At 35.9% G+C, this 26,060-nt stretch overlaps 2 protein-coding genes across 2 annotated transcripts; one reads left to right on the top strand and one right to left on the bottom strand.

Moving 5' to 3' along the window:
* Positions 1 to 7,336: 7,336 nt before the first annotated feature.
* Positions 7,337 to 16,713, top strand: LOC145674865 (uncharacterized). Its single transcript, XM_081745102.1, has 2 exons — positions 7,337 to 10,039; positions 16,285 to 16,713. Exons 1-2 carry the CDS (start codon positions 9,807 to 9,809, stop codon positions 16,598 to 16,600), a joined length of 549 nt encoding a protein of 182 aa, XP_081601228.1. The 5' UTR covers positions 7,337 to 9,806; the 3' UTR covers positions 16,601 to 16,713.
* A 1,188-nt stretch (positions 16,714 to 17,901) lies between these two features.
* LOC145675360 (uncharacterized) lies at positions 17,902 to 25,035 on the bottom strand. The gene is made up of 2 exons (XM_081745761.1): positions 24,571 to 25,035; positions 17,902 to 17,982 (listed from the first exon to the last, which is right to left on the bottom strand). Exons 1-2 carry the CDS (start codon positions 25,033 to 25,035, stop codon positions 17,902 to 17,904), a joined length of 546 nt encoding a protein of 181 aa, XP_081601887.1.
* Between the last annotated feature and the right edge of the window lie 1,025 nt (positions 25,036 to 26,060).

The following is a 26,060-nucleotide window of genomic DNA, read 5'->3' as shown; positions in this document are numbered from 1 at the left end:
AAATTTTGCTTATGTTTACTCAGGGATCACTCAGGACACGTAAGATCAGCTTGATTTACATCAGGTGTTTGGGGGGGTATAGGACATCCTTCCCTTTGATGAGTATAAAAATATCAATTTCAGAATTTATTTAAAATTATCCTACTATTTTGATGACACATTTTCGTTATATAATAGAGTACAATGGTTTATTTTTAAATTTGGAAGTCATCGTTCCCTTTGATGAGCATTGATTTTGGATCCTTATTACGTTGGAGGCGTATTTAAAATTATTCCCTTAAATTTGATAAGTATTTTGTGATTCATTTTTTTCCGCTTCAGGGGTAAACATGGATACCCTGCAATCGTCCCGAATTCGATTCTTGATGCTAGTTTAGGAAATGTTGAATTTAACGTCCCCGCGAAAACGATGGTGAGAAATGATAGGACGAAACAGGGGAAACATGAACTTACCTGACTGAGGATTGAAGCAGGGATCTCACATATTAGAGACAAGCGTTGAGCCACCGTACACGTGTGTTGATTACTACGTTATAGACAATGCAATGGTCCCGAGTTTGATTCTTGGTGCTAGTGTTAGGAAATTTAACTTCGCCCTTGAAACGATGATGAGAAATGATGAAATGAGAAAACATCATAAACTTACTTGGCTGAGGATTGAAGCAGAGACCTCACACATCAGAAATAAGCGCTGAGCTTCCATGCCACCGACCACGTGTTTGGTTTTTGGTCGATTTTATCCCCTTTGATGAAGTGTTATTATCCTATATAGTTATATGGTCATGTATATAGGTCCATTCCCTTTCATAAGATATGGGTATATTTGTGCACGCCTTTTTAAAATTTGGGAGGGGTACCTTGGCCCACCCCTTAAATTTTAGAAATTGCCCAATTTAAACATTTGGTATTATAGTACTGGACTCTACCATGTATTATGATAAATTTGGGTGGTCCACCTCGTTCCGTTACAGGGGTATAAAATTGCCAAAACATAAATATAAGCAATACGTTGTACCACGTGTTTGGTCTTTTGCCCCAATTTACCTTTTTTGATGAGGTCCTAAAACCTTATATGGTTATGTACAGGGGTCTATTTCCTATCATTAGACATAGGTACATTTGTGCACCCCTTTAAAAATTTGGGAGAGGTACCTTGGCCCACCCCTTAAATTTTAGAAATCGCCCAATTTAAACATCTGGTATAATAGTATAGAACCCTCATATAGATCACTATAATACCCCTATGCACTCCTCTTAAGCTTTTTGATAAGAGAGAATCACGATACTTTAAGATTACCTTCTTGGTCTTGGTGTTAGTTCGTGTAATTTGTATCTTAAACAACATTGACGGTTTACTTAAAATCATCTCAAAATATTTTAGCCAAAAATTTTCAGTGAGTGCAAAGAGTGAGTGAGTTGTTTCACGGTTAACCGCCAAACGTTATTCGGTTTTTAACTATTCGGTTAAAAATTATAGGTCTTTAACTATTCGAGTAGTCCACTAATTTTCAGTTATTAGAAAAGTTCAAGTGAAAATTTGAAACTAAATTTTTCGAACTCAAATTTTTCAAATCAATAATATTCATCCTAAAATTTTCGAATTAAAAACATAAAACTAAACTTTTCGAACAAACAAGTTGAAATCAATATTTTCGAATTCAAATTTTCAAACAAAATAAATCAAACTGAAATTTTCGAATTATAAACATCGAACCAAAATTTTCGAACAAAAATTTGAAATAAAACTTTTCGAATTCAACTTTTTCAAGCCAAACAATTTCACACTGAAATATTTTAAACTAGAAATTCTAAACTAAAATTTTCGAATCAAAACATTTCAAACCAATTTTTAGAAATAGAAAGTTGAAACTAAAATTTTCGAACAAAAAAACTGAAATAAAACTGAGCAAATTCAAAAATTTTTCAAACCACACAATTTCACACTAAAATTTTTGAACTAGAAATTTTAAATTAAAATTTTCGAAAAATGAAATCAAAATTTTCGAACCAAAACATTTCAGTCCAAATTTTTTAACTAGAAAGTTGAAACTAAAATTTTCGATTTCAAATTTTTGAAACCAAACAGTTTCACACTAAAATTTTTGAACTAGAAATATTAAGCTAAAATTTTTCGAAAAATGGGATTAAAATTTTCGAACCAAACATTTCAATCCAAATTTTAGAACTAGAAAGTGGAAACTAAAATTTTCGAACTAAAAGTTTCAACCTGTTTTCGAACTAAAAATTTTTATAACGAAATTTTCAAATGAAATTTCTGGACCTAAAGATTCAAACCAAAATTGTCGAACTGAAAGTTAAAGTTTCGAACAAAGGAAATAATTCGAAATTTTCAAACAAACTTCTTGAAAATATTTAACCATAGCCGTTTACTGATTTTAAAATTTTAATTGTCTTGAAGAAATATTTGGACTAAGTTTTGAGAGATGAACCATTTGGTAAGCCATAGCCAGACCGAGACAATGATATTGCTTGAAATGAAGTTTAATCAAGCTTTATTTCATCAGACAGTACTAACTTACGATCCGTTTTAGTGCATTTTTGTTTCAGATCAACGGCCAGCCATAATCGGACTTTTGTTTTCGTATCATCATGAAAGCACGCAAAGCTTCTTAGAACGGTTACAGGCGTTACGCCACGTAAAAACCCGAATCCCTACCACAGAACAAACATAAACGCATATTTTTCAAGACCTTGAATCGAACCTGGGACCATTTTAAGAGAAGGTTACTTACCACTCTCCTGTAATAACAAAGTACAACTCAAGATAGGTTGAATGGTTGGATTTCGTAATGAAATCAAATGCGATTTCCTGTGGCAAGGTCGGTTAAGATGATTTCTGCAAGAGTCAGCATCAGCTGTGCTTCCTTGAAAACGATAACGTTTCATGGAAAGACTGACGAATGAAGGTTTACGCACTGTTGTGAAACGGCGATCTATAATAGTAGACACTTATCGCAAACGGCACAACATTGAGGGAAAAAATCAAACTAACTATCGTATATGAGGGAAGAAATCAAACTAACATCACAAACACGTTTTCAAGAAATCCTATTGCAGAACACGAAGAAAACTGAGCTTTGAATGATGACGCAAAACAAAACTGCAAATGCTGCATTCTCTACCTGTGACGAAACAGAGTGATTTCAAGTGCAAAATAAAGATTTCTTTAAATTGAAAGTCGATCAGTTTACAGTATAATATTGTTTCAAGAGATTGGCTGGGTCGATTGATCTCATCAGATAAGAATCGCTATGGTAAGTAACCTTCTCTTAAAATGGTCCCAGGTTCGATTCAAGATCTTGAAAAATATGCGTTTATGTTTTGTTCTGTGGTAGAGATTCGGGTTTTTAGTAGCGTAACGCCTGTAACCGTTCTAAGAAGCTTTGTGTGCTTTCATGATGATACGAAAAAATAGTCCGATTATGGCTGGCCGTTGATCTGAAACAAAAATGCACTAAATCGGATCGTAAGTTAGTACTGTCTGATGAAATAAAGCTTGATTAAACTTCATTTCAAGCAACTTCATTTTAATTCGAAAATTTCAGTATGAATATTCTTGATTTGAAAAATTTGAGTTCGAAAAATTTAGTTTCAAATTTTCACTTGAACTTTAGTAATAACTAGAAATTAGTGGACTCAAAATTTAATCGAATAGTTGAAAACCCTTTAATAGTTACTCGAATCGTTAAAAACTGATAATTTTTAATCGAATAGTTAAAAACCGGATAACGTTTGGCGGTTAACCGTGAAACAATTCCCTCTTTGCACTCACTCAAAATTTTGGCTAAAATATTTTGAGATGATTTTAACTAAACCGTCAATGTTATTTAAAATATAAATTACACGAACTAACACCAAGACCAAGAAGGTAACTTTAAAGTATCGTGGTTCTCTCTTATAAAAAAGCTTAAGAGGAGTGCATAGCGGTATTATAGTGATCTATATGAGGGTTCTATATTATACCAAATGTTCAAATTGGGCGATTTCCAAACTTTAATGGGTGGGCCAAGGTATCCCTCCCAAATTTTAAAGGGATGCACAAATGTACCTATGTCTTATGATAGGGAATAGACCCCTATATATAACCATTTAACAATGTAAGGTAATAGGACATCATCCAAGAGGATAAATTGGGCCAAAAGACCAAACACGTGGTTGGGCAATTTCTAAAATTTAAGGGGTGGTCCAAGGTACCCCTCCCAAATTTGTAAAGGGGTGCACAAATGTACCTATGTATAATGATAGGAAATAGACCCCTATACATAACCATATAACCGTATAATGTAATAGGACCTCATCCAAAAGAATAAATTGGGCCAAAGGACAAACAGGAGGTACAACGTATTGCTTATATTTATGTTTTGGCAATTTTATACCCCTAAAACGAACGAGGTGGACCACCTAAATTTATCATAATACATGTTAGAGTCCAGTACTATAATACCAAATGTTTAAATTGGGCAATTTCTAAAATTTAAGGGGTGGGCCAAGGTACCCCTCCCAAATTTTTAAACGGGTGCACAAATATACTCATATCTTATGAAAGGGAATATACCCATATCTTATGAAAGGGAATGGAATGGATAGGATAATAACACTTCATCAAAGGGGATAAAATCGACCAAAAACTTAACACGTGGTCGGTGGCATGGAAGCTCAGCGCTTATTTCTGATGTGTGAGGTCTCTGCTTCAATCCTCAGCCAAGTAAGTTTATGATGTTTTCTCATTTCATCATTTCTCACCATCGTTTCAAGGGCGACGTTAAATTTCCTAACACTAGCATCAAGAATCAAACTCGGGACCATTGCATTGTCTATAACGTAGTAATCAACACACGTGTACGGTGGCTCAACGCTTGTCTCTAATATGAGAGATCCCTGCTTCAATCCTCAGTCAGGTAAGTTCATGTTTCCCCTGTTTCGTCCTATCATTTCTCACCATCGTTTTCGCGGGGACGTTAAATTCAACATTTCCTAAACTAGCATCAAGAATCGAATTCGGGACGATTGCAAGGTATCCATGTTTACCCCTGAAGCGGAACAAAATGGATCACAAAATACTTATCAAATTTAAGGGAATAATTTTAAATACGCCTCCAACGTAATAAGGATCCAAAATCAATGCTCATCAAAGGGAACGATGACTTCCAAATTTAAAAATAAACCATTGTACTCTATTATATAACGAAAATGTCTCATCAAAATAATAGGATAATTTAAAAAAAAAACTTCTGAAATTGATATTTTTATACTCATCAAAGGGAAGGATGTCCTATACCCCCCTCCAAACTCCTGATGTAAATCAAGGTGATCTTATGTGTCCTGAGTGATCCCTGATCCCTGAGTAAACATAAGCTAAATTTCAATAGGTAATGCAATCCCGGGCCAAAGCATCTCTAAATCATTCGCTATGGTTCATGTGGGGGTCCCGAAAGTGAAATAGGGTCACCCCGACGTCAAACAAACACATAAGCTCAAACCAAATGCCTCTACTTCATTGGCACTAATAAGGGACATGGTGGCTCAGTGTTAGAGCGTTCATCTCTGCTGTATGGGGTCCCTGGTTCAAATCCCCCGAAAATAGTTTTGTGGTGGACAACATTATGATCGGGATACTCCAATTTTCTCCCATACTTTCATTCATTTCTTATCGTCACCGTCTCCTTTAGCCTAACCGTGGGACGTAAAACTAAAGATTTCATTTGCACCAGTGTTAGTCCATTTCATCAAAAGGATAACAACCAAAAATCAAGTATTCCTTCCAAAGTTCAGCAGCGAAAATAGAACCTACTAATTAACGTGAAATCCGAACCTCATGAGCTCCTTCCGGAAATCGAACTCCGGTCTCCCACGTGAAAGGCGCATACGCTAACCGGTTAGCCACAAAGGAACTCCAAAGTTTTCGAGTTTCGTATTAATACTAATAGTTAATAATATAATAGGTCATCAAGAAAGAGATCAAACCTTGTTTTGGTAATTTTATACCCAAAAAAGGGAACGAAACAAACCATCATAAGCTCCAAGCTAAAAATCCCAGTTCAGTGACGTCAATCGAACATATTAGCTCGAACCAACTACCTCTATTTCATTCATGCCAGTAGAATTGCGGTGGCTCAGTGGTGCAGCGTTCACCTCTGCTGTATGTGGTCCGTGGTTCAAACTCCGCAAAATAGTTTTGTGGTGGACAACTATATGCTCGGGATACTCCAATTTTCGCCCACACTTTCATTCATTTCTTATCGTCATCGTCTCCTTTAGCCTAACCATGGGACGTAAAACTAAAGATTTCATCTGCACCCATGTTAGTCCATCGCATCAAAAATATAACAATCTCCAAATTTTATGCCATAAAAGGGAATAAAAAAAAAAACATTCGTAAACCGGTACTATTTCATAACGTAATGAATCATCAAGACCATATTTTTAGTAATTTTAAAGAATCATCATGACCTCTGCTCCAATATTCCCAATTGAATGACGTCATAGCAGGGCCAAGGTATCTCTGACTCATTTACACCAACGTGCATGGCCCCTGAATAAGCATAAGCAAAATTTCAATAGGTGACGCAATCCCGGTCCAAAGCATCGCTGATTCATTCAGTATGGTCCATGGTCTCCCCAAAATTGGATAATCAAAAGTTAGGTCAGGTCACGCAATTACTACTACTGCTATGATCAAAAATACAAGAATTTTAAACCATCTAAAATGTTCTAATTTGGGGGGTCATAAAAACGGGTAAAAGTGGATCTGAAAAGGTAGGAGGACGGTAGGTAGCAGCATGACGTCACGCTTGTTCCCCCTTCCTATCTTTGTCCATTGCATTTTTTTTAGGAACTGGGTGACGCCTACATGTTTTTTTCGAAGTGGGGACGGAGTCCCCCGCGTTTAGAATCTATACCCTAAGTTGCCGTTTAAATTTATATAAATATATATATAAATATATATATATATATATATATATATATATATATATATATATATATATATATATATATATACATATATATACAGTGGCGGATCCAGGATGTGTTCAACGGAGGGGCTAAACCATATTTTTCCATTTTATCCTGTTTAAAGGAGAATTGAAGCCCATTTTATCCTGTGTATACCTGAGCGTCAAGGGGGACTATAGTCCCTATACCCCTCCCCTTGGATCCGCCACTGTATATATATATATATATATATATATATATATATATATATATATATATATATATATATATATATATATTTATATCAATGCACGAAATATTGATTTAGCCTCTCATCGTCAAACTGTTTTGAACAATTGAATAACAAGGCTCCCTCTACGCGGTGTGTTCTTCCTCATATAGGTGTTATTTTCTTCCTTAGTGTGATTCTAGGAAAGTGAAGTGCATTTGATTTTAAAAATAGGAACATTAACCCTTTGGGGATCCTGGCTTTTTGGGCTATTTTTTTAGACTTTCAGTCAAGCAGCTACTGTATCGTCACTATTTATCCTAGGATCATGGTTCATACCTCATTCTCTTCAGAATAGAGCTGGCTTTCAAATGATACCACTTGCGTGCTCATACCATATACCAGAAGCGGGGAAAAAATGTCAAAGTGAAAATTTCGGAGGGAAAAATTTTTTCTCGAACTTTGGCCCCCTCTGGACCCCCCCTGTTTGATCGTAGCCATCTAAAAAAAATCTGAGAAATAGTACTTAGTATACTGAATGTGTGGGCCAAATTTCAAGTTTCTATCTTGAATAGTAAGGGCGGGAGAATTTTTATCAAAAATTCCCACAGTGCCCCAAAATACCATAAAACACTATGATCTCAGGGAAAAAAATTTCTGAGACATCCCTAATTACCCTAGGACTATAATCCGCCAATCATTCTCTTCAGAATAGAACTGTCTTTCAGGCGGTACCATTCATATGTCTCCATCATGTATCTAAGGCGGGAAATTTCTGACAAAAGGGATTTTTGGGGGCAAAATTTCCCTTTTTTCAACTTTTGTTCCTTCTGGACCCCCCTGTTTTTACGCAGAAATCGGAAAAAAACTTCTGGTAAATACTACTCGGTGGACTGAATGTTTGTGCAAAATTTCAATCTTCTACGTGAAAAAATAGGCCTGCCAGAGAAAATGTCCCTACTTTGCCCCACTTTTACCCTATACAGAAGTATATTTGGATAAAAATTCACTGAGACGGCCCTAATTACCCTAGAATAATAATTCGACCGTCGTTCTCTTCAGAATGGAACGGCCTTTCAGACGGTATGACTCACGTGATCCTTTCATGTTTTTTTGGCGGGAAAATGACGAAAAACGGGATTTTTGGGGTAAAAAATCCCTATTTTTTACCCCTTTGCCCCTCTGGTTCCCCCCCTGTTTTAGCACTGACATCAGAACAAAAAATCTGGTAAATAGTACTCGGTCGACTGAATGTTTGTGCAAAATTTCAATCTTCTACGTTCAAAAAGAAGCCCGTCAAAAAATATATATACCGACAATGTCCCATATTTCCCTATATAGAAGTAAATTTTTCAAAAAATCCCTGAGACGTCCCTAATTACTCTAGAATAATAATTCGACCGTCATTCTCTTCAGAATAGAACGGCCTTTCAGACGGTATGACTCACGTGGTCCTATCTTGTATGTGAGGCGGGAAAATGACGAGAAACGGGATTTTGGGGGTAAAAAAATCCCTATTTTTACCCCTTTTCCCCTCTGGTTCCCCCCTGTTTTGGCACTGACATCAGAACAAAAAATCTGGTAAATACTACTCGGCAAACTGAATGTTTGTGCAAAATTTCAATCTTCTACGTAGAAAAATAAGCCCGCCAAAAAATATTGAACATAGGCTTAGAAAATGAGAAAATAAATTTTTGACTTATGACGTCATCACCTCCTATGTCTGGAAGCAGGACGGTCTGAAACCATACGTAATGTCTTCTACAAGGCCTCTGGACTTGGAAAACAAAAAAAAAAACCGGACGAAAAAGCTCAAATAGAAGAGAAATAACGCAATGTACCATGAAAAGTGCATATGGTACAAATTGTACCATAGGATCCCCAAAGGGTTAAACATAATAAATAAGTAAGATAAAAATATTAGGTTCATTGTAGTTCTAAACTGACTATGATATGCTATACCACCAGTTACAGTATCAGATTTAATTTCTTGGGGACACAATCGAATGGTGGATACATTTTATTTGAGGGGGTTATACTGAAAAGGTTAATTTCACATTATTTGCGCAATATTAATATATACTACCAGTCTGGGGTGCAGGTATAGCCTACGGGTAGCGCCCGCCTCCTTGGCCCCCTTTGGCAATGTTACTTGTACCAGATTTGAATAACAACTCCAGGTAAGGAAAGTTCTATTAATATTTTATTTTGTTTAAGAGATGTTAGCTTAAAACTGTTAGCTTAAAACTAAAATATTTTTGTATTAAAAGATGTTTCGATGTGCACAATAACTAACATTGTTAAAATATACTGGTAATCAAATGTACGAAAATGTCATTTTCTGTAATATATAAAACAAAATCCTAAACAACGTTTTTGATAACGTATAACGTCCTTAAATGTACTTTGTTCTAATTTGAACGTTTTGGAACCTAAAAGTCTTAAGCCTATAATGTGTTGAGCTTTGATAGTAAAAATTTGCAGGTGCATATAGTGCAACGATTGTCAAGGTCAATTGCGCAAACGCACTGCGCAAGCATTTAATATTCATTTAAGTGACCTGCAAGATAAGGGTGAAAGTAGCAATTAAGTGTTAAGCAATTAAGGTGAAGCAAAGCACAATATGTCACGGAGTGAAGTGTGGAAATACTTAGAACGTGCCAAGACTAGAGAAGAAGCTAGATGTTTCTTGTGTAAAAAAGTACTTAGATGCAAAGGAGGATCGACAAGTGCTTTATTATCGCACTTGAGAACTAAACACATGTCTTGTATTAATAAAGTGATTGCACGGAACACTCAATCAGAAGATGATGACGATCCTGGAATATCTGGTTCTACAAAACAGATCACGTTAAGGTAAGAAGATTTAAACACTTTTCTTTCTTATGTAATTTGATTCAAGGGATATATACCGTCGTGTGTTTTATCATGTAATATTTCATTTAATATTTAACTTTCGTTATTTTGGACATCCGTTTGGTCTAGTGGCTAACAAGCTTGCCTACGGCACGCGTGGATTCGGTTCCCGGTGGGATATAGTTGAACGGAAAAAGTGGTCCATATTCCGTTATAATCAGTAAGTCCAAGTCTCCTTTAGTCATCATGGCATGACCGTGGGGCGGTAAACTGAAACTAACCAAAACTTTCGTTATTTTATTTTATCTCAAAAGAGGCTTTAAGGGGTAAGGGACACTTCTGGATGGTACACTTTTGCCGTAAATTTCCATATGGGTGTACTATTCAGAAGTGTTCCTTACTGTACATAAAAGTTTGAGGCTTCTTATAGCCCTGTGCATATTAACTAGGGTTGCCAACAGCCCGTTATTATATATTGCGGTTATTTTTATTAAGGTTGGTGACCAGTACACACTATAAACTTCTTACCAGCCTCTTTATGACCACTATTTTGAAATTTATAATCTAGAATAAAACATTAAACATCCTAATTCTTGAACAGTGTCTTATTTGCAAATACAAATTTCCATTGTATTATACATTCGGTGATTTTTTTTAAATCTAGGGCAGTTCTTTTCATGATTTTCATTTTGAGTTTAACGTCCGTTTTAGCAGCGATGCTTATGAGTGTTCTTTTCAGTTATTTAACAAGAAATTTGATAATTAAATTTTATTGTGAAACATTGTTTTCGAAAATAGATACAGACAGTGGCGGATCCAGAACCGACTTCTGGGGGGCGGTGGGTTGTCATACTGCTACTTTTAAAGGCTCCAAACTTTGGGATGGGTTTTATTTATATATATAAAATAAGGAAGTTTTATCTTCTGGGGGAACGATCGCCCCTTCCCTGAATCCGCCCCTGGATACAGAAGTGTTTAATTTGTCATAATTGTGCGGCATAAATATAGCGTGAGGATTTGTCCAAAATTGACAAGTACAGATTAAGATACTACTTTTTTCATCTCTCGATAATTTTAAAGAAGTAGCAGTTACTGGTAAATAGAAGAAAATGATCGATACGACTTCAGAACACAATGTACCGGTATATATTACGCTTATAAGTGCATGTATTAAGGATATGCAGAATACGGGTCCTAATGCATTTTGGTGGCCCCGCGTAGTGAAGTCAACGCTTTCGCCTTCGGTGTGAGCAGTCCCGGGTTCGATTCCTGGTGGGGACACTCGGTCGAAAAAGTGTAAAACGCTTTTTCATGCCAGCCATCCTGAATGAGGTTTTCCTGGGTTTTCCTCATTCACACCAGGCAAATGCCAGGGTGGTACCTAACTTTAAGTCCCAGGCCACTTCCTTCCTTTCCCAATCCTTTCTTCCTTCCCTTTTCCCGGATTGTGTGCTCGCCGAGGGACGTCATCCCTCAAAACGTGAAGAGCTAAATGGCCTTAAATGCCGATAGCCCAGAAATCTAAATCCTTATGCATTTTGTCCAGGACAGTACATTTCCTTCCCATGGATGGGTTCGAAGAGAGAGACTTTTCAATTAGGCCTATATCACAGGAAATTTTGAGCGGGTGCCGGTATTTTTTTTTCAGAGTTGGTAACCATAATACTCACCCATTTTAATTTTACGAAAGAAGAAGCATATATGGGGATGATGGGTAACATTATATGTTTGAAAACAGTTGCGCGTATACCTTACCAAAAAATTATATCCTTACTTTCATGCCCACCTGCAACGGGAGTCAAGGAGGACATTGCCCCCTGGATTATCAAAATTGGTTCGATTCCTCAAAATACATATCAAAACAAATTTCCTTATTCACACACATTACTGTAGTAAACTTACGCCATGAGCGTAAGTAATTGTTTTACATGCAGTAGAACTTATTGTGTGTTTCAAGGGGCTTGTATTTGCAATTTTGCTTGTATGTCAGCCTCCCTCCCTGGAAAAACCAAGCGGGCGTTACTGCTTAAACTACTGGTGTTTAATATTGTGTGAGCAGTGATTTCATGGTGTGGCCTGAGGATACTGCACCAGAACGACGAAATTTCCGTCGGCATTTCTCTGATTGGACTTAACCTCTGGAAAACCAGTATTTTAGTAGTACTGTACTACTTACACTCGTTGCTTATTCAGTTTCTCCGGGGAGACTCTTCTGAAATCGTCAATGTGTATGTGTGAGTGTGTGTTTGGGCATATATATAATCAGTTGTGAGGGGAACAAAGACGAGGGTCATTCAAATAGTTACAAGGCTCATTTTATTATAGAATGCTATTCTCACAAAATTTTATTTACACTATGCATGAAACACTCTCATGTGAATGCATTTGTCCCATCTACTTTTGGAAAATAGCATGGAATCAGTTTTCCGAAAGCTTGTTTCAGGTACCCATCGAAGACTTGTTGAGGCTTTGAGGTAGTGTTGGGTAAATTACTTGTAAAAATGTAACGCGCTATAAGTTACTTTACTTTCCCTTACTGCATATCGTTAACAGTAAGCGAACGCTACTTCCCCTAGAAAAGTAACTGTTACCCTACTTCGAAAGCAAGACAAGTAACGCGTTACATTTATGTCCGGAACTTTGAATATAATCATATACAAAAAACATTCTTTTCATTAAATTTTTCCTACTACAACTACTAATACTACTACTACTACTACTACTACTATTATTATTATTATTATTATTATTATTATTATTATTATTATTATTATTATTACACATTCTGATTTTTCCCGATCGTAATAAATGTTTAGGACTGTAGGTTGATAATAGTAGCGCTGCTATATCCCTTCATGCGGACAGTTTAGGCTTGTTCATCAGCGTTAATTATGGCAACCATCAAACATATCTACGCTAATAGCAACAATAAACAATGCGCTATTATTGAAATGCTGTACTGCACTGCAAAAAAATTGTATGCGTAAACTGCAACTTTTGATCACTTCTTTTACATTTATATATTTTTGCAACAGAAGGAGTGAGAAGCGTGTACAAAACGTGTGAGAAATGTGCACAACTTGCACCCTTGGAAGTTTCTGCACATTTCCCACACATTTTGTCACAATTGCACTCCTGTTGCACGCATATATATATGAAACTAAGTAATTAAAAGTCGTTGCAGTTTACGCGTACATGACTTTTAGGGATTATCCCAAAAAATGATCAAAAGTTTGAGATCTTGGCTAATAATTAGTTTTCAGATCAGGGATCACAAAATTTTTGAACGGCCTCTAAATTGAGTTTTCGTATTTTTTACGGAATGAGCACATCATACTGAGTTTAGAGATAGTTTGGGTTCAATTGGATTCAATTGGCTAAGGATAAAAGTCAATGGAGAGCTTTTGTGTACTCGGCATTGAACCTCCGGGTTCCATACGCCATAGAGTTAGTTAGTTAGTTATATGTAAGGCATACAAGAAAATTTTTGATTGAAATATATTGGATATTTAGATCCAAAAGTTGTGGGATTTTGTTTTACAGTGTCTGTGTTGCACTATTAGTAGTTGCTATAGCATATTGTAAACATGTTTATTTACAAATACAAATATTTTGAAAAGTGATATATATATATATATATATATATACAGTGGCGTATTTAGGGGGACTTCCAGGCTTAAGCCGCCGCCCCGAAATCTTACTTGCTGTAATAAAGTATATGTAATATCTTGCAGAATTTTCACATTTTCAGGCAAAGCCCCCCGAAACAAAATTGTAAATACGCCACTGTATATATTAACCGCGATTCCTAATTATTGATTTATAAGGATAATCGTATCCTATAAAACATTTTAGAATATTTTTTACGTCAAAGTTTTTACGTTTTGATTAACTTTAAACCTATTTATTCAAGTTGAAAGAGTATATAGTAGAAAATCACTATATTATTGTCACGATAACCAATCGACATATTACTTCACCTACTTCGACACTTCCTACTTCACCTACACTCAATATACATTTCGTTTTTTTAATCTCTTGAGAAAATGAAATCTTTTTTCTCCATATCTCTCCATATAAACAAATCTCCATAAGTATAATCAGAATAGCACTAAACAAGAATGAAGTATTGAAGAAAATATTAATATAGTATTAGTAAGAGCACGTGTAAAGAAATTATTAACATTTGGACAATAGCTTTATCTGCAATTCTGTGATACATATAGATCTTTCTTTAGTAATTGTTCTTGTTTTTTTTGGGGGGGGGTAACAGTTGGTTAATAATATGCCTGTTGTTAATAGCTATTCATGTGTTTAGTTTGTTTCGATGGTATTACTGTATATGTGTGTTTAATATGATCAAATAAAGAATGAATAGAAAGAAATTAATCCTCATCACTGTTTCCGTCCAATATTGGAACAATTTCGGTTTTCGTGAACAGAACTGTTGGCTGCTGTTCTCACGTTGCTGCTATTTTGTATTATTTATCATATGCGAGGTACTTATCGAAAATCATTCGACCCGAACGAAAGAAGTTCCCCATTCTGACTGTTTGTATTTCTAGTAAGTTATATTGGTTTATCACGCACAATATTTTCTAGACCGACACTTCGGTCAGAATCATAGTGCTTTCTCCAAAGTAGGGTCACGATGGCTTAGTGATAGAGCGCTTACTTCTGGTGCGAGATGGATCTCATTCGATCCCAGGTTATAAAAGTTCGTGGTGGATACCATCATACCAGTGAGTTTTCTCGGGATTATCTGTTTTCACTTACATTCTCATTTCACGAATTATTTTCCAATAATTAGCTTCCATCTATTACTTGTCTGTATTATTGGATCGGATTTGAGTTTAGAATTCCTTCGGTAGCAAAGTTATATGAGCTATGGAGCTACGAATTAACGTGAGATTCAAACCGTGCGTTCCTGCCGGGAATCGGAGCTGGGTCTCCTATGCCAAAGTCCCGTATGCTACCCACATAGCCGTGAGTGATTTCTCTGTCTTCATTAGTCTAGAAGACATGATATTTAAAAGTTTTGGATTTCATATAATTTCAGTTCTTCCTCGATAGCTAATTCTGTACTGAGACAAAGTAGATCAATCAAGTATACTTATCTTTCCTTTTTCGAATTCTAACGAGGTTCTTGTAACTTGGACCACGTTCTAAGACTTTTGTTAGTTGAAACATCGTCTTAAGTTTCAGTTAGTTTCATCGTATGTCATTATACTCAACGTTAAATAAAATATCCCAGGATTTCTTCAATTTCTTTGGGGTGACCCTTGTCCCCGCCCTGTACCATATCGGGTTGTGTATTAATGGAAACTACGGCTAAAAATAATAAACATTCCCTTTCTCCCAACTTCGATCCGACATTTTGTTCTCGATTTATGGCTTTTTTTTCATCTTCCGACAGATTTTTGGCTGGTCATAGTACCGAAAGGAAGTATTTGTAAAGCCAGGTTGGTCTATACTTTTTGTCTTATCTTGGTGTCAGGAATCTGCACCCAAACGTTGTCAGTGTTGTTTTGAAACACTGTATATTTCTGTATATTTCTATCCTGTATATTTCTATCCTGTTTCTGATTAGTTCCTGTCTGCTAAGCACCTTCTAGTTTTCCCAAAACCAACCAAAAGTGAACTACACCCACTTCATCGTCCCCCCCCCATGCTTTTTTGTTGTATAGTACTTATTAAATATTTATACTGTAGTTGACAGAAATTGAAAATATTGATTAAAATATCTGGTTAAAATGCTAGTAGAGGAATTCTCTCTTTAGTGCAGAAATTCCCTCCTTGTATCTTACCGCCATTTTAGGCGAGAAGGGATTAGGCAAGATGTGAATTCCCATCTCACCTAAAATAGCTGACATTCTTCTCTTGAAGATATCAGTGACTGATAAATCGTTAGGCGAGATGGAATGGAATCTCTTTTTCTATGGAAGATATTTTTCCTTCTCTGATAACTTACTACAAGGATGCTGGTTACCAGAACGCCATCCAGTTTCCCACCACCATAATTTCAAGACAGCGGAAGTACGAACAAGTCTCCTGAGGCATATTTGTCAGAACAACTGTTGCATGCATACCCACTTATTGGCTTAATGAGTCAAATAGTAATACACTGAAACAAGTTCATAATTTCTTTGCTTTTGTCTTTAAAATAAGTTTATATTTAATTTGTTCATAAAATTACATTGTGATTTTTCTTAAACATAATATTGTGTCATTTTCTTTTTTAACAGTACCTTTGTGGAAGCTTCCTATTCGGATAGTTCTGAAGATTCTCCTGGACCATCAGACTGTGTTGAGGCCACAAATATGTCAGAAGATACTACTGTGAAAGTTTCCTGTGAAACTGTCACCAATGACGAAACGCGTGATGATGTAATTAGAGTTCCTCAAACACACAATAAAAAGCGAACGTATGAACAAAGATCAATAGTAAAGTATCTTAAAAATAGCCGGCCGTGCACACCAGAACATGAAGAACAGATTGCGAAAAGGATTGCAAACATGATAGTAACAGATCTACTCCCAGGAAAGGGTTTCGGGAGTTAATGTCCTTTCTTGAACCAAATTATAGCGTACCGTCTAGGCGGACACTATGGAGACGCTTGCAGCTTTTTTATTCTGAACTGAAAGAGCAAGTACAACAGAGGCTACAAAAAGCAGAAGTAATTGCTTTAACGAAAGATATATGGACGTCTCGAGCAACAGATTCTTACATTACAGTGACATGTCATGCTCTGTATAAGAACTTCTGTACAGAAGATTTTGTTCTCAAGACAATTGAACTAGAAGAACGACATACAGCTGAAAATGTAGCTAATGCTATTAAACTGTGTATGGAGGAATGGTGCATCAAAGACAAAGTAGTTGCATTAGTTTACGACAATGCATCGAATATGATTAATGCTGGACGTTTGTTGCCGGTTTACAATGTATCATGTTTGGCACATACATTCCAGCGATCCATACTGACCAGTTTAGAGAAAAGCAAGGTAACAAATATAATTTCAATCTGTAGCAAAGTGGTAGGGCACTTCAAACATAGCACCACTGCTTCAGTCGCGCTTAAAAAAAAAAAAAAAAAAAAAAAAAAAAAAACAAGAAATTCTGAAGTTACCAAAGCATCGCCTTCAATATACAAAGACTCGCTGGAACAGTGTATATTCGATGATCGAACGGTTGCTGGAACAAAGAGAAGCAATAATTGCAGTGTTCTCTGATAGAAATGTCACTAAAACTATGGATGCAAGGAATTTACAAATAACTGAAGACATGGCAAATCATGGAAGATATCGTTCGAGTACTGAAGCCACTACAAATGACTACAACAGTTATGTGTGATCAAAAGTGTTCCATTTCTTTTGCTTTACCATTAGGCTATGGTCTTATTTCTAACCACCTGAAGGAATGTCCTTCAGATTCTGAAATTGTTAAGAACTTGAAATCTTCAATATCAGTTGACTTAGGAAAGCGTCTTCAGCTCGATGCATTACCCGATTCTGAATCATCAGATTTTTTGTCAAATAGTGTTCTGAAATGTTACCTCTTAGCAACATTCTTGGACCCCAAGTACAAATCATTACCATTTCTGAATTTTAAAATGCAAACAAAGATCCATAGATTGGTTCATGATATGCTCGTAGAATCTGAAGGATCAGAAGATGATTTATCACAGCAATCGTCCGGTGGGTCATCAGCATTAGACTATTTGCTTGGAATATTTCAAAAAGTCCTAATGTAAGAGATGAGCTTAGTCTTTCTAAATCAGATCAGTGTCTTTCGCAAAGTGGCAACAGCCTTGAATGGTGGAAACTTAACGAACATCGGCTTCAAAAATTACCATGACTTGCTTAAAAATTCATGGTGATTCCAGGAACTTCAGTCGAATCTTTTTTTGTTTGACTAGTATTGGTGGATGGCAACTGCTTCACCTGCAGATATTAATATAAGTTTAGGGAGCTTATATCTCAAACTTTGGTTTAAGCTCAGGGGGAGAACAGCAGCATCTTTTTTTTTCGTTGCGTAAGTAAACACAAGTGTAGTAATTGGTTCTATTGATGTATGTGATGCATTGAAATATTTGCATAGAGCTTTATTATTTCTCCGCATATACGGTACGTTAGTGGATTATGAAGTAAGATAAGAGTAATATTATTATTGTTGCATTCTTACTGAAACTTGTAACAGAGGAGAGGCGCTTTTGCTATTTTTGATATAATGTCGTTAAGAAGAATAGAGGTATGATATATCCATGAATCTGTGAGATGTATTTCAGTTTTCTCTTTTGGTGTATTTTGGCAAGTTTATGTAATTTATACATTATTTCAAATAATGACATTCCCAGGCTTGTGATCATAAATTTGCATGCAAACAAAAACATTTGTATATGTAAAGAAGCAGTTCTTGTTTTCATTATTAGTGCATTTTTAGGACAAAAGCTCAGTTGTCTAAAAATGACTTTCAGAGCTTCATATTGTATCTTCGTGAGTGATTGTAAAATTTATTAAGAAAGCTGGTTGCTGGACACTACTAGTGTATAATTATCAAGTATTTTTGAAAATAAAATAAGTAATTACATAGTACAGCATTAATATTTAGAAAGAAACTTTTTCATAAAATGAAATACCAACTTCATTTCTTTGTAATGAAGAAACTTGATTTATTTCGAGTTCTAGAAACTTTATGTATTTCGAATTCACAAATTTTGTAAATGTCAACGTTTGAGAGGTTCTTTTATCTTGCTTTGATTCTAGATCTAGAAAGTTTGAATTGAAGTATATATCTATTATGTATGTATCTTCCTAATAAACTTCTAAAGTGTGCCAACAGTATATATAAACATTTAAAAACAAAATAATGCAACTCTTGTATTTTTCAACACAAAACTCTACAATTTGCAGACAAATAAAACCGGTTTTGAAGCTTCTAAATAGTTTTGTAATTTATTTCGTACTTTCTTTCTACTTGTTTAAGAGCATGTAGGTTAAGAGATAATATGAGCAGCAAATTTAAACGCATAAAGAAGGATTAAGGTACTAGCAAATGGCTCCACGACACCACGTATGGAGGATATCTTAGCGAACCATTCTGAATTTTTTTTGATCCCTTCTACGTAGCTAAAATTAAAGAACGCTGAAATACGTATTCGTTTATTTTAAATGAGAGGTTCAAATTACATGTGTGTAACCTTAAAAGTTTACCTCACATTTAGCGAAATTCACCGTATTTATTTATTTATTTATTTATTTTTTGGTGAGGTTTACCTGAATCGTTGACGGAACTTGCACAATACAATATTTTAAGTTTTTGTTTGCAAATAAACCCACATCTGTTTTATTTTCTGGTTATAATCACCATAATTTGCATCGTTGGTTTCTTGAGCAATGAAGAATTCGTATTTTCCATTGAACCGATGTTCAACGTAGTAGGACTTTGCTAGTAGTAGCTTGTAATTCCCATCTAAGCGCTTCACATCGTTTGGACTTAACAGTACAGATTCTCAAGACTGCGTTTCGTTCAGTTTGACGAGCTGTCGTGATTGTCTAGTCAAGTTTTCACTTTTACTAGAACCTCTAAACGATTGGTTTTTTTTTATCTTTACAAGCAATTCGTAAGGGGGGAATAGAGTTCGATCCCAAGACCTTTGGCATGCAGTACAACTGCGTTTACCACTCGATCATCTGTCTTATGTGATAAGCAGCCTCTTATTAGGCTTTTATATTTAAAATATCAACTTGGTCCAAATTTGATTACCCGTAGTTCGCTTATAGTATATTTCCACAAGGCGAGTATAGGCTTCTTCTAAAGGTCTTACTAAATACTATTGAAAAATATAATAAAAACTCACACATAGTGTTTTTTTTAAGTAAATTTTTGCATATTTGCGTACTTTTCCCGTAAACGATAAGGTTTATTCCAAATTCAATTTTCGCGCCTCTATTTGCCCATTACCCAAAGTAATATATACAGAATTCGCGACGACAAGATATATTGATTTGAATAATAACACGAATTCCCTGCTTTTAATCGACATTTAATTTATTCGTGAATATGGTTTTCGTCTGTTAATATTGATCCCAGATATTTGAAAGTATTCACTTTATCAAAAGTATTACTCCATATTTTTACGCATCCATATGTTGCAGTATTACGATCCTGACCAACTTCCATGTATTTAGTTTTCTCTGCATTTACTTCTAAACTTATGACCCTGTAAGCGTTTAATAGGACCTCTGCATTTCCTTCTACTGTTTTCCTATCATCCCCTATTAAATTTACATCATCACACGGCATAACCTAGTGAATTCCATTTAACTCTATGCTCTGGTTGCTATATTGCAAAGTTGAATAATAATGGCGACAACGCATCTCCTTGTTTCAGGCCATTCTCGACGTGAAAGCTCATGGATATAAATTTTCCTACCCGGACTTTACTTTGTTATTCATTTAAACATATCTTAATTAATCTAATTAGCTTCTTCGGTATTTCAAATTATGTAAGAATGTCGTACAATGCTTCTCTTCTAACCGGGTCGTAAGCCTTTCTAAAATCAATATAGAGATGATGTACCGGAATATTTACAGTGAGCTTATGTCCGGTTAACTTTTGTCCGCTTTTGCATTAATATAGGTGAACTTATGTTCGGTGAGGTTATGTCCGCGATCCGCCACTACATGAAAGAAGAACATAAGGATGGAAAACTTGCTAACTTAATTTCAAATATCTATATGTTAATGATAAAAGATCACTTTGAAAGAACTGGGAAATAACGAAACAACCCCTTCCCCCCTCAATTCTGCCTTCCAGATGGTGCTGTGCAACGAACAAGCGCAAATGTGTCGCCTGGGGCAGAATTCAAGAAATAGGTGTCTCCTTAGGAGAAAGCGAACTTTTCTGAATGTACAGCTGCCGACTTGCCAGACGAACAACAAACACAGTCCAAAAACTCTAGTATTACTGATCATCTCATAGGTGATCTTCCCTCCTCTCCCTCCATTTATTCATAAGCTCTGTGAGTGAAATCTCCTTTTTAGTGTTGATAGAACAACAGCGAAAGGCAAGAATTCATCCCTCTCCCAGCACTCAACCATGCGTCAGTCTTGGGCAAAAAATTTCCAAGAAAAAGCGATGTACTTGCCAAAATGTTGTTGACAAACAATGCAAGCAACGCTTGCATTAGGAAAGAATATATATATATATATATATATATATATATATATATATATATATATAGAGAGAGAGAGAGAGAGAGAGAGAGAGAGAGAGAGAGAGAGAGAGAGAGAAAAAATATTCTATTTACATCAGCAGTGGATTTTGTTTCGAGAGAGGCTTGAGGAACGGGTAAAAATATTTGTGTTGTAAGTGTAATGCGAAGAAATTATCACAAATTTTTTTCGGGAGGGGGTTGAGTCCGGTAACCACTCCTAAATACGCTACTGTACATGAGTCAACTGTTCCCATATTATCTAGCAGCAACGAAACAAATTTTAAGTAAAAGCAATTTTAATAGCTATCAATATTCGAGACGAGACCGATTTTCCGAGACTGACCTAAGTCTCGTCTCGATTTATAGAGGCCTATCTCGGTCTCTGTCTCGTCTCGGTATATAAAAGTCTTGGTCTCGGTACCATCACTACTTTATTTGCCATGGCATCTGCAAAGCGAATATAATTAATTTTCCTGCCTACTAGCTACTACTAAAATGTCATCTTTGGTGAAATACTTTTTTGGTGTTTCTTCTAAATATATAGGGTGTTTCAAAACAACATCGATAACGTTTGGGAGGTGATTCCTGACACAAAGATGAGACGAAAAGTATAGATCAACCTGGGTGCACAAATGCTTCCTTTCGGAGTTATAGGCTACCGAAAACATGAAAAAATGAACTTTAAAGGTCCATAGGTCCTAAACTATGGGACTTACCGTTGTCGGGTCAAGACTTTACTTAGGCACTAATATGTGCCCTATGCAGAAATGCACGTTTCAGAATCCTAAGGTACTCAACCAATATTTTTTATAGAGGGAGTTTGGCTACAAGCATATAAGTTCAAGTACTCACCATTTACCTCTATAAAAATTGTTGCGGAAATGCCCCAGGATTCTGAAACATGGATATTTTGATAGGCTACATATTAGTTCCTAAGTGAAGTCTTGACCCCACTACAGGACGTCCCATAGCTTAGGAGCTATGGACCTCTAAAGTTCATTTTTTCATGTTTTCGGCAGCCTATAACTCCGAAAGGAAGCATTTGTGCACCCAGGTTGGTCTACTATTCGTCTCATCTCCCAAACGTTGTCGGTGTCGGTTTGAAAACCCTGTAGAAGTTGGTGAAAGGAAATATCTCTGTCAAACTTCCTTCAAACTGTACTTGCCTCCGTCATTTCAACTCTTAGTTGAAAACATTCTTATATATTTTTTTTTTTTAAATGAATTACTTGGCGGAAGCCAACTCAAACCAACATATACTGCATTTTATCTTTCTCTTTACCCGATAACTTGAAGTAACATATTCATGTATATACTGTCTAATAAATAAATATATATATATATATATATATATATATATATATATATATATATATATATATATATATATATATATATATATAGAATATTAAGTGTATATTTATTTTAGGTAGTGCAATTAATATTCCTGATCAGTGAACTGAAGGCTAAAGCTAGCATACATAACGTCTATCTCTATCCGCGGGTTGGATTATATTCGTAGTAACACTGATTTCAAACTTCATGCCTTTTTAAAGCATGGCCTTTTAACATAACTTGAAGAACACAGAAAAAGCTTTAAAACCAATATCTTTAAAAAAAACTGCTTTTGTTGTAAACGGATCCGGTTCACGGTGAACAACGAAACTCCACTCTGGTGAGAAACGAAACTGGGTTTGAAGAAACTTGAGACCAGTTTCGCTTAAATCCGAACCGTTTTTCTTTAGAAATCCGAACCGCTTTTGGAGAAAACAGAAACCGGGCTTGGAGAAACAGACCGAACCGGTTTTTGGGAAAAAACGAAAAAGATTCCCGAAAAAAACGAAACCGGTTTCGGCAAAACACCGAACCGGTTTTGGCAAAAAACGAACCGGTTCCGGTGAAAACCTAACCGAGTTTTTAAAGAAAACCGAAACTTGTTTCGGCGAAAAAACGAACCGGTTTTGGAGAAAAACCGGAACCGGTTTCGGTGAAAAACCGAAATGTCGGTTTTGGAAAAAAACCGAAACCGGTTCCGGTGAAAAACCGAAATGTCGGTTTTTCGAATTTCTGTTTTTTTTAGAAGCCGGTTTCCGGTTTTTATAAAAATCGGTTTTGCCTTTCCCTAGTATATACTCGTATACTATATAACCACATATGTATCTATATATAAATATATATACTATAACATACATATATATATACACACACGTATATAGAGATAACTAATATGGACTAATAAATACATAAACACGTGTGAGACAATCAATATATATACCACATTATAATAGATATATGTATTCATATCTTATACTTTAAGTTTTTTCAACAACCTATTACACTGTTGGTCGATGATCAGTCCTGAGTTCCAGTTCGTAGCTTTATTACCCTCCATTTCTATAAACCGTGCCTCCTTCCATTTCCTAACTATGCTTCTTTCTTCTTGGCCTAAAATTTTACTTCATTCCAATTAACTGAATGTCCCGTGCCCTTACGTGTTTGTAGACCGCATTTTTGTTCCTTTCTAGCCTAACGTCATCCTTATGTTGTCTTATTCGCTCTCTTAGTCTCTTTCCAGTTTCCCCAATATAACACATATCACACTCGCCGCACTGAATTTTAAAAATCAGTCCTTTTTTTCTCCATCATTACCCCTTGTTCTTCTTCTGTCTTCTTCCTTCTTTTTTCCCTTATTACATCCAGAAGCCTCTTACTCCCTTTTCTGTAAGTTGAGATGTCCCCAACTTCTTAAGCATTCTTTTAATGATTTCTGTTTCTTCTCCCAAACTTTCTATCCCCCACCACATTTTTCTTCTTTCTTCCATTCCTCCTTCACTTTGCTCTCCTTCTCGGCTTATTTCTCTTTCTTCGTTTATCTTCTCCCATCTCCTTCTGTATTTTAGCCTCTTTCTATCGTATCCATAATTCTCCACCTGCTTATGGAATGACTGTATACTCTGTTCCGCCTTGTCTCCTTCACTGGTTATTTGCTTAATTCTATTCTCCATGTTAATGATGAAATTCCTCTTGGTCGAGTAATCTACATCACTTCGGGCGTGGCAATAGTTTCCCGACGCGCAACTTTTTTTGATACCATTCTGTGTATATCACTCCTTGTTTCCACCTTATTCTCATATCCAGGAAAACTATAGCCTCTTCCTTATCTACTTCTAGCTCCAGTTGTATGCCTTTCTCTATATCCTCAATTTCTTTACAAACTTTTCCAATTGCCTTACAGTTCCTTTCCAAATCCCCAAGCAATCGTCAACATATCTAGGAAAAAAACACTAATCTGTCACTTCCTTTCATCCTTACTTTCTTCTCCCAGTCGTTCATAGTAATTTCTGCTAGCACTGGACTCAACCTGGAACCTATGCTTAGTCCTTCCTTGATTTTCAATAAATTATCACCTATAACACAATAACTGTTATTCCATATAGTCTTCAGGGCCTCCTTCAGTCCTTCTCCACTCCAACCATTGATCTTCCTATCCTTCATCAATTCAGTGATGACTTTAACAATGTTGTTTCTTCTTAGACTTGAAAACATAGCCTTCACATCGACACTGAAAATGATATTTTCAGCTTTGCTCTGTCCTACTTCCTGCAACCTTCTTCTTAACTCAACCGAGTTTTTCACACTGCTATTGTCTTGTTGGCTCCTTAACATTTCCACAACCTTCTTTAACTCCTCCTCCAATGGTTCAAATATATTTCCTCGGCAATCTAATACTGGTCTCAGTTTTACATCCTCCTTATGAACTTTTGGAAAACCTTTCATTACCGGTATCCTACTTTCTTTATTAAGACCTCTTTCAAAACCTGCTTTTGTTAGTGATACTAAAACTTTTTCTTTAATTTCCTCACACACAGATCTTTCACCTATCACCTCGTAAGTATCATCACAGATATCATTCAATGTTTCTTTGTATCATTGTTTTTCCATCACCACATTGGCACCACCTTTGTCCGCTTGTTGCACACATATGTCTTTTCGTTTCTTTATATCCTTCAACACACTGTACTCGTGTTTTGAAAGGTGCCCCTTTGGCTTCTTTATGTTCCTTTCCACAATCACCTTAGCGTTTCTCCTTATCTTATCCCTTATCTCCTTGTCCTGAACTTGAACAATGGCTTGCTCTACCGAGTATATAACCTCTTCTGCGTCCAATCTTTGTTCTTTCACTTTAAACTTATAGCCTAAACTTAACACTTTCTTCTCATCATCCGACAACGTCACATCACCTATTACTACCACTTTTGTCAATGTCCTCCTCCTGATTTGACTTCCACCCTAACCGCCTTCCCTTTTCAATTAATCTTTTCTTCACTTTCATATTAAATTTCTCTTCCCACACTTCGAGTCTCTTCATAACTATATCCCTAGTAAATATCAACAAACTATCACTAATGTCACTTTTTAACTGGTATACACATGGTATAGTATTGACTCTCGATCTAATATTCCAGAACATCTAATCATAACTATTTATTACAAATCTTTATGTGTCACAATGACATTCATGTATGTCCTACCAGGTCGTCCTATTCCCCTCCCATTCCAATATATTTCTAATAATTTCCGACATTACCTGATCTCTTCCAATATTAACATCCATAGCCGCTCAGACAGAAATTGCTTTTAACAATTGTATCACTGCCTCCACTACAGGCTTCATTCACCCATTACCAAAACCAATCCGTTCCTGATCTAACACTACTCCTGACATAGTGATCACATGATCTCTCGTGCACAGTATTTTCATCTACATTCTAGATCCTCTGGAATATAGATCGCTACTAAAC

Source organism: Thermobia domestica, chromosome 18 (genome assembly GCF_964235325.1).
Source record: "Thermobia domestica chromosome 18, izTheDome1.hap1.1, whole genome shotgun sequence".
Classification (NCBI taxonomy): domain Eukaryota; kingdom Metazoa; phylum Arthropoda; class Insecta; order Zygentoma; family Lepismatidae; genus Thermobia; species Thermobia domestica.
Note: the sequence above shows the minus strand (reverse complement) of the source record. Positions and strands in the feature narration are given on the sequence as shown.